At 39.5% G+C, this 12737-nt stretch overlaps 1 protein-coding gene across 1 annotated transcript in view; it reads left to right on the top strand.

Annotated features, from left to right (window-relative positions):
* The first annotated feature begins 324 nt into the window (after nt 1-324).
* The window catches only part of MEGF9 (multiple EGF like domains 9), an 85700-nt gene continuing 73287 nt past the window's right edge, over nt 325-12737 (top strand). Inside the window, exon 1 of the mRNA XM_045883024.2 lies at nt 325-1088. Within this exon, the coding sequence (XP_045738980.1) occupies nt 503-1088 (586 nt within the window). The 5' untranslated portion in view covers nt 325-502. The remainder of the gene's footprint in view (nt 1089-12737) is intronic.

Below are 12737 nucleotides of genomic sequence, written 5' to 3'. Positions count from 1 at the left end.
ATTCCCCGCCCCGGGTCGCGCTAGCCGCCCAGTGGAGCAGACGACTTGGCCCGGCGTTTGCCGCGCGGGGCGCGTCCTTTGTCTGCTCCGCGTCGCCCGATGCCCGCGGCCCGCGCCCCACTCCTCGGGCAGACAAAGCCGGAGCTGCCGCGAGCCCGAAGGGCTGGAGAGGGGCTCGTACCACCCTCCTCCCGCCTTAACACCGCCCCCTCCCCTCGACGCCCTCTGATTGGTCCGCGGAGCTACAGAGAGGCCGGGAAGCGGGCGGGTCACGTGGGCCAGCGTGGCCTTCTATTGGTCGGGCGAGGCCGCCAGTCGGGGAGGGCGGGCTGCCGCGCTCTGCCGGTCGCTCCCTCCGCGCTGGGGCCCGCCCGCGGGGCCGGCCGCCTGTCAGAGGGAGGTGGCGATGGTGCGCCCGGTGGCGCTGGCGGCTGCGGCGGCTTCCCTGGTCCGAGTGCAGGGAGGAGAAGATGACTGACCGACCGACTGAATGACTGAATGAATGAATGGCGGAGCCGAGCGCGCCATGAGGAGACTGCCGAGCCTGGGCGCCCTCGCCCTGTTGTGCTGCGCCGCCGCCGCCGCCGCCGCCTCAACAACCTCGGCGGGGAATGTCAGCGGTGGCGGCGGGGCCGCGGGGCAGGTGGACGCGTCTCCGGGCCCGGGGCTAGGGCGCGAGCCCAGTCGCCCTTTCCCTAAGGTGACGACTCCCACGGCCCAGGCCCCGACGACCGGAGCGCCGCGCACTCCTGTCCACCAGCCCCTGGCTGCGTCCTCGTCAGCCCAATCCCCGGAGACCACCCCTCCTCGGGCGACGGCTGGACCCGCCGCGACCACCTTCCAGGCGCCGCTCGGCCCCTCGCCGACCGCCCCTCCGGCGGTGGACCGTACTGCGACCACCCCTCGCGCGACAACCAGACCCGCGCCGACCACCCTCTCGACGAGCACTGGCCCGGCGCCCACCACCCCCGTTGCGACCACCATCCCGGCGCCCACCACTCGGCTGAGCCCGGCCCCCGAGCTCCCCGGCGGCAGCAGCGTCCCGCCCACCCCACCTGCCACCGAGGCCCCCTCTCCCCCTCCCCCAGGTGAGTCCCCGCGCCCCTCGCCGGCTGCACGCAGCCCCGCGGCTGCCTCCAGGGTTGGGCTAGCGCCCGGAATTGATCATTCTTCGCCCCAAAGTTTCCCCGGATTTCGACTCCCAAGGGGGAGGTCCGAGCTCCAGCTCGCCCGCGCCCCCCTCCCCAGTCTGGAAAGTCTTTTGTCCCCCCTGGGCTGGGCTTCCCCGGGAGGGGTGCGGCTGCGGTGTGGAAGGCATCGTATCTCTTTCCAAACGGGGCTTTCTGGCCTTTGTCAGAGACCCTGAATGGGCGCAAACTTTTGGGTTCGGTTCGTTCACCCTGCCTCTCCGCCTGGGTTATTTCGGGAAGTTTGAAAGCCAGAACAGTACCTCGTTCAACCAATAGGTCAAAAACTGAGTATAAGGGATGCCTTCCGAAGCTTCCGTCTCCTTGTTAATTTCTCCGTGTGTGTGTGTGTGTGTGTGTGTGTGTATAATGTGCATATAGATATAATGTGCATTATATATGTATATATAAGATGTGCATGTGACAGGTGGAAGAGATAGTGAGGATTTTGTTTACCACTGTAGGACAGACCAGCCGAGGCAAAAAAAAAAAAAAAAAGACATTGTAATCCATGTTTTCCCTGCAAATAAGTGAATTCAGTAGGTCATTTGGGACAGGTGTGTATCTAGGTTGAGCATGCCTATAAATTAGGTTAAATCCCTTCCTTGCACCATTTTTTTTCTTTCTCACTTACAAGGTCAATATGTTTGGACAAATATACAATTTAAGCAGGGATGCCCATTTTCTCCTCCTTAAGTTAGAATGTTCAGTTTGGAGGATGCTGATAAATGCCAGTATCTGTTTTGAGTCCACATAGAAAATAATAGGCTCTTCTTCCTGCTGATTGAAGTCTTCAAGCAAAGTTAAAGACAACTCCTATTCTTGTCTCCTTTTAATCTAAAGTGGGCCTGGAACTAAACAAATAAAAACTATCTTGTCAAGACATTAGACAAGAGTTTCTGAATTCCTTTGCCAAAGTTGGGCTGGAGATTTGTCCAAACTATTTGCCAAGCTGTACTTACATTAATGGATCTCTGACCTAATTGTTAGGCTCAGTGGTTTGCTGTAGAGTCAGGTATGGACTTTGGACTATAATTGAATTTGTAGAGAGTTTTCCCACATGATTATGAGTCTTAATACAGTTTTGAATCTTGGGTTGGAGCATGGCATTAACATCAGTAGGAATGCAGATTATTCCAACCATAAAAAGCTAAGTTTGCATCTCTTCTAGCTTGAAGGAGTATATAAACCAGCTGGATTTTGAATGTAACCTTTTTTGGCTTTGGTATAGAAAGATTGTCATATTACTAAGAGACAGGAAGCATAGTGGTTGAGAGTATGGACTCTGGAGTCCATTCTTAGGTTTGAATCCTAGCTCTGCCCCTTATTAACCCTGTAATCTTGAGCAGGTCACTTAACCTCTCTTCAACTGTGAAATGAAGATAATAATAGTACTTACTTCATAGGATTGCTGTGAAGATTAACTAAGTTAATACATTTATGGTGCTTGGAACAGTTCCTGGTCCAGAATAAGCACTTTGTGTGTGTTAGTTATCCTTATGACTACAATTTTTTTTTGAGAAACCTAGTAGTAACGTGATGATTTCTTAGTTGTTGTTGTTGTAGTAAAATATAATAGAAAAAGGATGAATTAAATCTTCCAGAGTTTGAGGCACACAGTAGCATTTAAGTAGTAGCAAGGTCACTCATTTTGAATGGTTAGTATATGATAAATAAGTCCATGTAATTGATATTATTTTAACTTTATTATTTTTGTATTGTTATTTTTAAATCACAAAGTCAACCTTTACTTCCAAAAAAAATACAAACAACCAGAAGTCTACAAAGGAAAAAGTGAAAGTCACTCCTTTACTGCTTCCTAGTTCCAGTCAGTCCCTAGAGGTTACTACTGTTAACAGTTTGATCTCTTTTCAGACATTTTTCTGGACATATATGAACATACATACACAGACGGTTTTTAAAAATAGTTTTAAAACTCAAAATACTTCTACACATACTGTTTTACAGCTTGCTGTATTCACTTAACTATATATTGGGAATTTTTTTTCCACGTCCATACTTAAGATCTACCTTATTCTTCTTTTAACAGTTGCATTTTTTGGTATAAGAGTAATATAATTTTTTAAACCAATTCCTTATTTATGGACATTTAGATTGCTTCTGGGATTCAGTTTAAAAAGCACAGAGAAGAATGTGTTCTTGTTAAGCCCATCATGGACATATTCTCCAATACTTCAGCTGGAGTTTCAAAGAATCCAATTTCAAGTGAAGTAAAGCTGGATTGATTAATATGTGCCATCTGAACTGTTCAAGGCTTTAGTAACTTCCATGAACTAACATATACCTATGTCTATCATGGTCTTTGGGTGACAAAAGTTTTAGAAGGCTGTCCAACTTTGGTAGCTGTTCTGTGTCTTAAATTTAACACAGTTCTTACTTTTTTTGTGTGAATTCACTATGGATTGCTATGTCTAGTTCTTAGCAGCTGAACTGAACTTTGTGGGCCTGTTGATACGTAGTTTTGGCTTTACAGTATGATATAATCAAGGATGGCCTTTTTATCTGAGCATGTGTTCTAGTCTACTTCAAGCAGTACACACATCTCTTTGACAGAAGGAAAGCTTCCAGCTGATCTTGAGAGACCTAGTTTGACTTGCAGAGTTGGATTCTCTGGCATTTGGGAAGATGGTTGTACTGGGTATTATATTTTAATGTTCCTGTAAGGACTGAATGCCATTGATAATATGTGATTAGATGGGTCTTCTAGCTGCTCTTTGATTTAATAAGAATTTCTTTCATAGAGGTCTAGCTGAGAGCTCTTGCCTGCCCCTCAATTAGGGCCCTCTTTTGTTTATAAGGACACTGATCTGCAAACTGAAACTAATTGCCCAGCAAACAGGCACTTTCCTCCCCCAGACTTGGCAAAACATTTGGCTGATTGGTTGGCTGGGTAGGCCATTTTAAGAAGAGTTAAGGAAGAGGCTGTGATGCCAGAGGATGGTGGTTACAGGCAGTAAGACACTAAGGTGATGACAAGTGTTCAATTTTTTAAACTATGGACCTTTAGGGCTAGATAGGACTTTAGAAGCCACTACCTCCTAGCGTGGCTCTACATTTTAAGAAATACTTCCAAGAGTTAGCTGAAATCTTTCTCTCTGTTGTTAACACCTACTGGTTCTGGTTCTGCCCTTCGGAGCCATGTGGAACAAGTCTGCTCTGTCTGTGCCATGATAATTCTTCAGGGGCTTGGGGATAGTGATCGTGTTCCCTCTGAGTCTGGACTAAATAACTTTAGCTCCCTCAACTGTTCTTTATGTGACAGGGTTTCACATTCCCTCACTGTCCTCTTCTGGACTTTTTCAGTCTTTCTGCGTCTCTCCCAAAGCGTGGAGCACAGAGCTCAACATAATACTCCATATATGCTCTAACTAGCTTGCGGTAGAGAGGGCAGTTACCTCGTTCCTTCTGGATGCTATGCTACTGTTGATGTAGTTAGTTCCTAATCACAGTAGTGTTTTTGGCAGCCACATTATGTTGTTGACTCATTGAATCCATTAAGATAGCTAAGCCGTTTTTTTTTTAAAAAACAAAACATGTACTAGATGAGTGTTTCTTCATTCCGGACTGGGAAATTCTTGTTATTTTCTAAAGTATGAACTGAGACATTTGATGTATTGTGTTAGATTCAAGCCATCCTTTTAGATCCCAAGTCTGTTAGCATACCCCACCCAGTTTATTCACATGCACCTACAGGGTGTTCCTATAGACAGAGTCTAAGGACAAGTTAGAGCAGGTTATTCTTACCTCATAGAGGAGAGTAAATTTATGGATGATAAAATAGTTTGGAAGGGAAGGAGTAATAGTTTAGTTCTCAAGGGTCTCTTCTAGCTTAAAAGTTCTGTGATGATTTGGTATGCGTGATTCAGGGCACATTAATGCCCCCAAAGAGACTTAATCATTTATTTATGATGTAAATTAAGAGAATAGGCTTTGTTTAAGCAAACCTTAGAATTTAGAGCTTGAAAATTCTGACTAGTATAACATGTAAATAAAATATCGTGAATGGATTTTGTTTGAAAGGAACATTCTGGGAATGCAGGGCCCTTCTAACTGTACCAGGTAATGTTTTCTTTTTTCCTTTTTTAAAAAAAATTTTTTTTATTATGTTATGTTAATCACCATACATTACATCATTAGTTTTTGATGTAGTGTTCCATGATTCATTGTTTGCATATAACACCCAGTGCTCCATGCAGTACGTGCCCTCTTTAATACCCATCACCAGGCTAACCCATCCCCCCACCCCCTCCCCTCTAGAACCCTCAGTTTGTTTCTCAGAGTCCATAGTCTCTCATGGTTCGTCTCCCCCTCTGATTTCTCCCCCTTCATTTTTCTCTTCCTACTATCTTTTTTTTTTTTTTAACATATAATGTATTATTTGTTTCAGAGGTAGAGGTCTGTGATTCAACAGTGTTACATAATTCACAGCGCTCACCATAGCACATACCCTCCCCAATGTCTATCACCCAGCTACTCCATCCCTCCCACCCCCCACCACTCCAGCAACCCTCAGTTTGTTTCCTGAGATTAAGAATTCCTCTTACCGGGTAATGTTTTCTTCATCCTAAAATTCTCTGCTCTAGGTACAGAGTGTTATTTGCTTGTGGTTATTTAAGAAGATATCATTTGTTTTAGGGACATAGAAGTTGTTCAGGCTCCAGAGATAATGTAGGTCCACTATCTTTTATCCAAAACCTGTGGGGCTGGATGTGTTTCAGAATTTAAGTTTTTCTTCTGGATTTTAGGAAGTTAATAAATATACCCCAATGAAGTCTGGGGCAGCATCCTATGATCAAATACATGAAGATATTTGCAGCAAAATGCATGTATATTTACAGTGAGTGGGATAAATAAAGACTGTAAATAGCCTTGCATATGTTTGGGTCAGGTTTTGCTGCCAAATGAGTTACAGAAAGAATTTTGGTTTTTGGATCTCCCGGTACTTGGCATCAGGTCTGAGGGCTTATGGACCACTGTAACAGTAATTGCAAACACATATTGTACTTACTATGTTCCAGGCAGTGTTCTGAGCACCTTACATATATCAACTTATTTAATCCTCACAACAGTTAGGTACAATTGAGTTAGATACTATTATTATCCTCATCTTACAGATAAGGAAACTGGGGCTCACAGAAGCCCAGCTATGGCAGAACCTAGATTCAAACTTAATCATTCTGATTCCAGAATTCATATTATTGGCATTTAAGGAAATAGTTACATAGAAGAGAAGAGAAAGAAACCATTTTGCTAAAAATTATTGGTCCTTGGATACTAATCTGAGAAAATTTCTACTGTTCTACTGAGTGAAGTTACTCCCTTCACTCTATTGTATGCTATTCATTCACCTCTTTGAATTTTCTGTTTTACAGTGTTTTACAACTGTGGTTTTAAATTGTAGTTTTAATTCTTCCTTTGATTAGATTTTAATATGGTCTATGATGGAGAAGTTTATAGTCTTTTTAGGGCCAGGCCCAGGGACTTCTCAAATTTACTGTATCTTATGCCTGGCCTAAGTGCCTAGCTTTATGTAGAAATTCCTTAGTCTGATTTGTTTTTGGAATAGCATAGTTAAACTCCATAACATTAGTTTCAAATCTTCTGAATTATGACCCCAGGAAGCCTTCTGGCTAATTGAAAATTTACACATTGAAATAATCTGACTAGGTCTTTTTATCTTGATTTTTTTTTTTAAAGACCCATTAAATTAAAGTGTGCATTACTTTTCATCTCAAAATTTCTAAACATGTATACATTAACTTCCAGACGTCCTGGCACCCTTATAAAAAGAATGGAAAAAAAGTATCACAGTACTGTTTTTACTGATGGGTAAATTATGGGTAGATCAGAAGAGAATAGAAATATAAGATCTTGTTTAGCTGAAAGACAGTGTTGGATGATATTTTTAGTTATAAAGAGCTTTAATTCATGCTTTTTGCCTTGATCTTGATTTTTGTTTATTTACCGTAGATGTGATATAAAAATCTTTATTACTAATGTTGAGATTATGTTACAGGCACCTCTTCTGTGGTCACTGTCTCTCTTCAAGTACATATTTTGGTTTATCTGTTTTTCACTGGAAACAACTACCCAGACTACACTAGTAGTCTGTTTGAAGGGAGATTTTTGAAAATTGTGATGAAAAAGATAATGTTTGGACACATATGTGTTTGGATCACAGTAAAGGTTTATTCAAAAAAATTATCCTTGTAGATGTTTCTTCTAAGTACATGTGATAAATTTGTGTCAAAATAATCCCTCTGGTAATGCTACTACTGTTTCACAGATAAGCATTATTGTCAAAAAAACCTTTCCCCATTATTTTTTCTTCATTAAGAAACAAAACAAAACAAAACCTTTCCTCTGTTCTCCTTGCTCATTTTTTCACTTTATTTTTATTTTTTTCACTTTAAATTCCTCTATATGTCCCTCTCACTCTTGTCTTTTATTCTTAGCCCCATCCATTCTTTCATGTTCTTTAAGGAATCAAATTATCCTCTCTATTTAACAATTTACCACTTTGTCCTCCTTCAGTGCCTCCTCAAAGCCCAATTCTTCCAAGAAGTCTTTCTGGAGGAACAAAAGATGTCCTTGAAGATGGCCTGGTAACAGGGTGCAAAGGGTTGAACACTTCGCACTCTGAACAAAACCTGTCTGTCTTTCTCTGCGACTTTGACTTTTTTCCTATGGATTTGTTTTTAGTCTATTTAATTTAGATTATTAAGCCCGTTTGAGAAGAAAGTGTCATAATTTATATAGTATTCAGGACATGGTATTAATTCTCTCTTTATGAAAATAATGAGAGAAAAGCTCTTTTTTATTGCCCAGATTTTGTCTCTCTGCCTTTCTTTCTTTCTTTCTTTCTTTCTTTCTTTCTTTCTTTCTTTCTTTCTTTCTTTCTTTCTTTCTTCTGAGGAACAATACAGAAAAAAACTGTCATAACAGAAGTTATCTGCTTCAAAAAAATTAAGTACTTTGAATAAGTAGCAAATTTATTTTTCTATTTATAAATAATATAAGTTGTTTTTATTGGGTAGGTGGATTTGGGTTGCATACCAATATAAAAGGTTTAATTTGGTTGAGAAACAAATGTTTGATCTTTTGAATGACAGAATTTCCTTTGTAGAAATCTAATTAAAGTTAATAGTGAACAGAATGCTTCTAATAATTAACAAGTATGCAGCACTTTACAGTTTACAAGGTGCTCTTAGAGTCTCCAAGACTGTGACATCCATATTTTGTTGAGTTCTGGGAATTATATGAGTGAATAAAAGCTTAACTTCTTTCCTCTTTTAGTACTTTTATTGGTGAATATTGACCAAGATATTTTTATTGGTACTTTTATTGGTGAATATTGACCAAACCTTTACAGGTTTTTGGTGGGTTTCACATTTGATATTTTGTATTTCAAACTGTTGTCTTTTAGGTTTACATTTGTTGAATATAAATCTTTGATTTTGCTGCCCATAATTGCAGGATGGAAAAATGGTATTTGAAGATGAGGATTTCTTTATATTTTCTTTGCCAGGCACTCTGTGGGGCTGACTGTTAAGGAAAGAGCCCACTAGTCATTGAAAGTAAGTGTGATGGAGATGACAAGGTGAACTACAGAACTTGATTGGGAGGGCTCATGTAAATATCCTTTTTTTCAGATTGATATATTATTTACTTTTTTTCTAGTGTAGAAATCTGTTTGGAATTATCTTAATATACTATTTCAGGTGTATTGCCTCAAATCAGTGTGTTAGTAGCACAGAGACTTGATAACTATCACTACTCATTTGAAATCTAATATTTGACACTTTGGCCAGAATAGTAACAATGTTAACTGAGCACATATTATTATATGCCTAGTTACCTATCATGTAGCTCTTCGACAATGCAATAGTTCAGTATTATTATCCTTACTTTCTGGATGGCAAATACAGAGATTCAGAAAGGTAAAATAGCTTATTCAAACACATCAGGCTTATAAAATCCATGAGGGCAGGGACTTCTGTTTGTTTTGTTCACAATTATGTCCCCAGTGTCCAGCCCAAAACAGATTCTCAATAAATATTTAATGATTGAGTGAAGAAGAGGGAATGGTTTGTTGCTATACTATATTGACAGTGTATTCTTGGGGAAAATAATGTAATCTCATGGCCTTTTTCCTCAGTTTAGAAATGAACTTTTCTCCTTATTTTACCCTTTACTCACAGGAATAGTATGAAACTTACTTAGGGCGAGTGGAGTTCTTTGAGATCTAGCAAATTCTTTGAGATCTAGCAATTAATCATTTAGTTTTTGTTACCTAACTTTGTTCCTTCTATTTATCTTAGTAAAGGAAGAACAGTAGTAGGCAAATGAACATCTGAAGACTTTTGTAGAAAGTAGCTAAGTTGGAGAAGCTGAGCATTTGTCTAAAGCCATGGGACCCAATGTTCTTAATCAGTTCTCTCACCAGTTCTGTGATCTTGGGCAAGGAATTTCATCTGTAAAACGAGAGAGGTAGACTAGATTTGTGTTTTTTAAACTGTATTGCTCGGGGGGACCTGTGGTTCCTCAAATGTGTTTGGGAGCCAGTATAGGGACTGAGGAGGCCAAGTGGGTCTACTTCTGGGCCCTCCTTCCAACCCTCACCTCTCATCCCTACATCATTGCCCACACTTGAATCAGCTCCACTCTCATTTGGTTTATATACTGGCTTTGTTTTTTCAGTAAAGATTTTTGAAATAGGAATTCTTCTACTCTAAACTTCTGTGATAAAGAAATTATGGTAATCTCTGAACTATTATGCAGACATTAAAATGCTTACATTATGTTTAGTAGCAATATACGTAGGAAAAGAGAAATATGCCAAAATATGAAGTGGCTAAAGCTAAGTAATGGGATTATGGGTCATTTAAATTACCTCTGTGTTTTTCTGAATTTTCCAAGGTTTTTTTTTTTTCCAATGAATACATCCAATTTTAATTTTAAAGTCATAAAAATAAATGAATAAAATGGAAAAAAATGAATAAAAAGTTGTGATAAGCTTGGTAAGCTTTTATATATGTGAGATCAAATCAGGTGATATCACCAGGGCTAGCTTAATTTTTAATTCTTGACATTGACTCAGCTATTTTGATCTGCATCAGAGATATTTGCTCTCATTAGTTGTGGTTCTAAAGAAAATAGATTACTGAAGACAATACCCAAGAAAGGAAATGATTCCTGAGGCCTGACAAATCTTAAACATAGGGTAGGATCAACATATCTTAAGATTTGATACCTCTAGGGGTCATTTAGCTGAGATCTTAGCAAAAGCTGAAAACGGAGCTGGTTCTTTATCCATATCATTCTGTTTGGGAGATGTAAAACACGCACTTAATTAAAGTAGGTTAGTGAAATATATCTTGTTTAAATTGTGCAAAATTTGAATTCATAGCATTGTTCACAGATTTTACCAATAGAAGAGCTTTGATTATTTCTTCCTTTAAAGATACAGAGCCCCCAAAATTTGGTTTCATTCTGTCCATATGTTTTGCAATTAGATCAGATGGGATTGCTTTTATACTGGTAATATAACAGCTGTTCTATATGATATCCTTGCCCGGGAGACAGTTAAGCTCTGAGGGAAGGGGAAATTTATTCAATTAGAAAAAGGAGTGTATTCTGCCTAGTCATAAGGAAAATGATAGAGGTAGGAATATTTTCAACCTGACTGGAGAATATTAAATAACCCTGCTTAGTAAATTGTAGACTCTTTAGATAACTCATTTTTGTAACTTTTGTTTCAGTCTTAGATGCTGGCATATTACCAGGAATCTTACTAGACTTTTATTATTTATTTATTTAATTTTTAAAAAAGACTTTATTTATTTATTTAACAGAGAGAGACACAGCGAGAGAAGGAACACAAACAGGGGGAGTGGGAGAGGGAGAAGCAGGCTTCCTGTGGAGCAGGGAGCCCGATGAGGGGCTTGATCCCAGGACCCTGGGATCATGACCTGAGCTGAAGGCAGATGCTTAACGACTGAGCCACCCAGGTGCCCCTAGACTTTTATTATTTATTTTTAAAAACCGAGTGCTTTTACTTGATGTATGTGAGCAAAAACAAGAAATTACGAGTAGCATTGTTAATTATAAGGAGAACATCATATTCTGTAGTTCCTTTTGATTTTGGAAATGGTTTTTAAAGGTGTAATCCTTAAAAAATATTCTAGGGAAAGTTTAGATGTTGTCGTCTCTGTGAACTGAGTAGCTTTTAGGTTCTCTTCAGTCTCATCTATCATTTTTGGGATGTTATGTTCAGTTTGGGAAGCATTAATGGAAATAATAAGGAAAAAGAAAGGATGCTTGGTATTTCAACCAACTTATCCTGTTTCATTTGTGGATTGAAGTTTGATTGGAGGAAGGCATTGGACTTTTTCTGCTGTAGGTTTCTCGTTTGATTTTATAGTCATTATAATCCTACAGTATGTTTTTACTTATTCATTCTGTATGAACTGCATTAACAATATAGCCCCACCATCCATTGATGTTGTGTGGGTTAATGAATAGTTATAAAGTGTACCAAAAACACAAAGCAATCTAGCTGTTGGGTATTATTATACTGAATTGTTGGTGTATTGCCTGCAAACCTATCCTGTTCAACTGGTTTTAGTTTCTAAGTTAATTTGTTGCTTCAACTTGTCCACAAAGGCAGGGCTGAATGGTTTAGCTAATCAGTAGAATAGTCAGAACTAAATTCCAGTCTGTCTTTCTATTCACTTTGTATGTTGCTGAGCACATTTTTTTTTTTTTAAAGATTTTATTTATTTATTTGACACACAGAGAGAAAGCACAAGTAGGCAGAGAGGCAGGCAGAGAGAGAGAGAGAGGCAGAAGCAGGCTCTCCACTGAGCAGGGAGCCCGATGCGGGACTCGATCCCGGGACTCCAGGATCATGACCTGAGCCGAAGGCAGTCGCTTAACCAACTGAGCCACCCAGGCGCCCCCTGAGCACATTTTTTTAAATGGCTCTGTGACTTAGTTTCTCTAGCTATAAAATGAAGCCTGTTCCTTACTTCCAGTCTTCCAAGGTTTTTGAGAAGTCTCACTTTTCAAAGTGGGCTTTTCTCAAATGCAGTGGTTTATAGAATTCAAACAGTTTTCTGGTATTCTTTCCTGATTACACGGTTCATATTAGCTTATAATATAATGTGAACAAGATAGCTTTTGACTAAACAGAACAAAGAAATAAACAGATGCATTTTATGTGGCTTCTTTATGTAAAATATATTTTTATACTATTTTATAATTAACATATTTGTATAATTTATAGACCATAATGGTATTTTCCAAAGTTTGGGATGCTTCAGTATTATTTTTCTTCACATACTACCTTGAGAACATAAAATAATCTTTATCTCATATTAAACTTATAAAATAAATAAGTTGCTGTTTTGTAGATCTTTAATATTAGTTTTGGTTGAGCTATTTAGAAGGGATTCACTTAACCATTTTTATGATTATAAAAATAATATATATTCATTTTAGAAAATGTAAAGAAGTATAAAGACAAAA

This window comes from Mirounga angustirostris, unplaced genomic scaffold (genome assembly GCF_029215605.1).
Source record: "Mirounga angustirostris isolate CCGP_5_RB_7025 unplaced genomic scaffold, mMirAng1.0.hap1 SCAF_15, whole genome shotgun sequence".
NCBI classification, from domain to species: Eukaryota; Metazoa; Chordata; class Mammalia; order Carnivora; family Phocidae; genus Mirounga; species Mirounga angustirostris.
The sequence above is the reverse complement of the archived record's forward strand: the minus strand, read 5'-3'. Positions and strand labels throughout refer to the sequence as shown.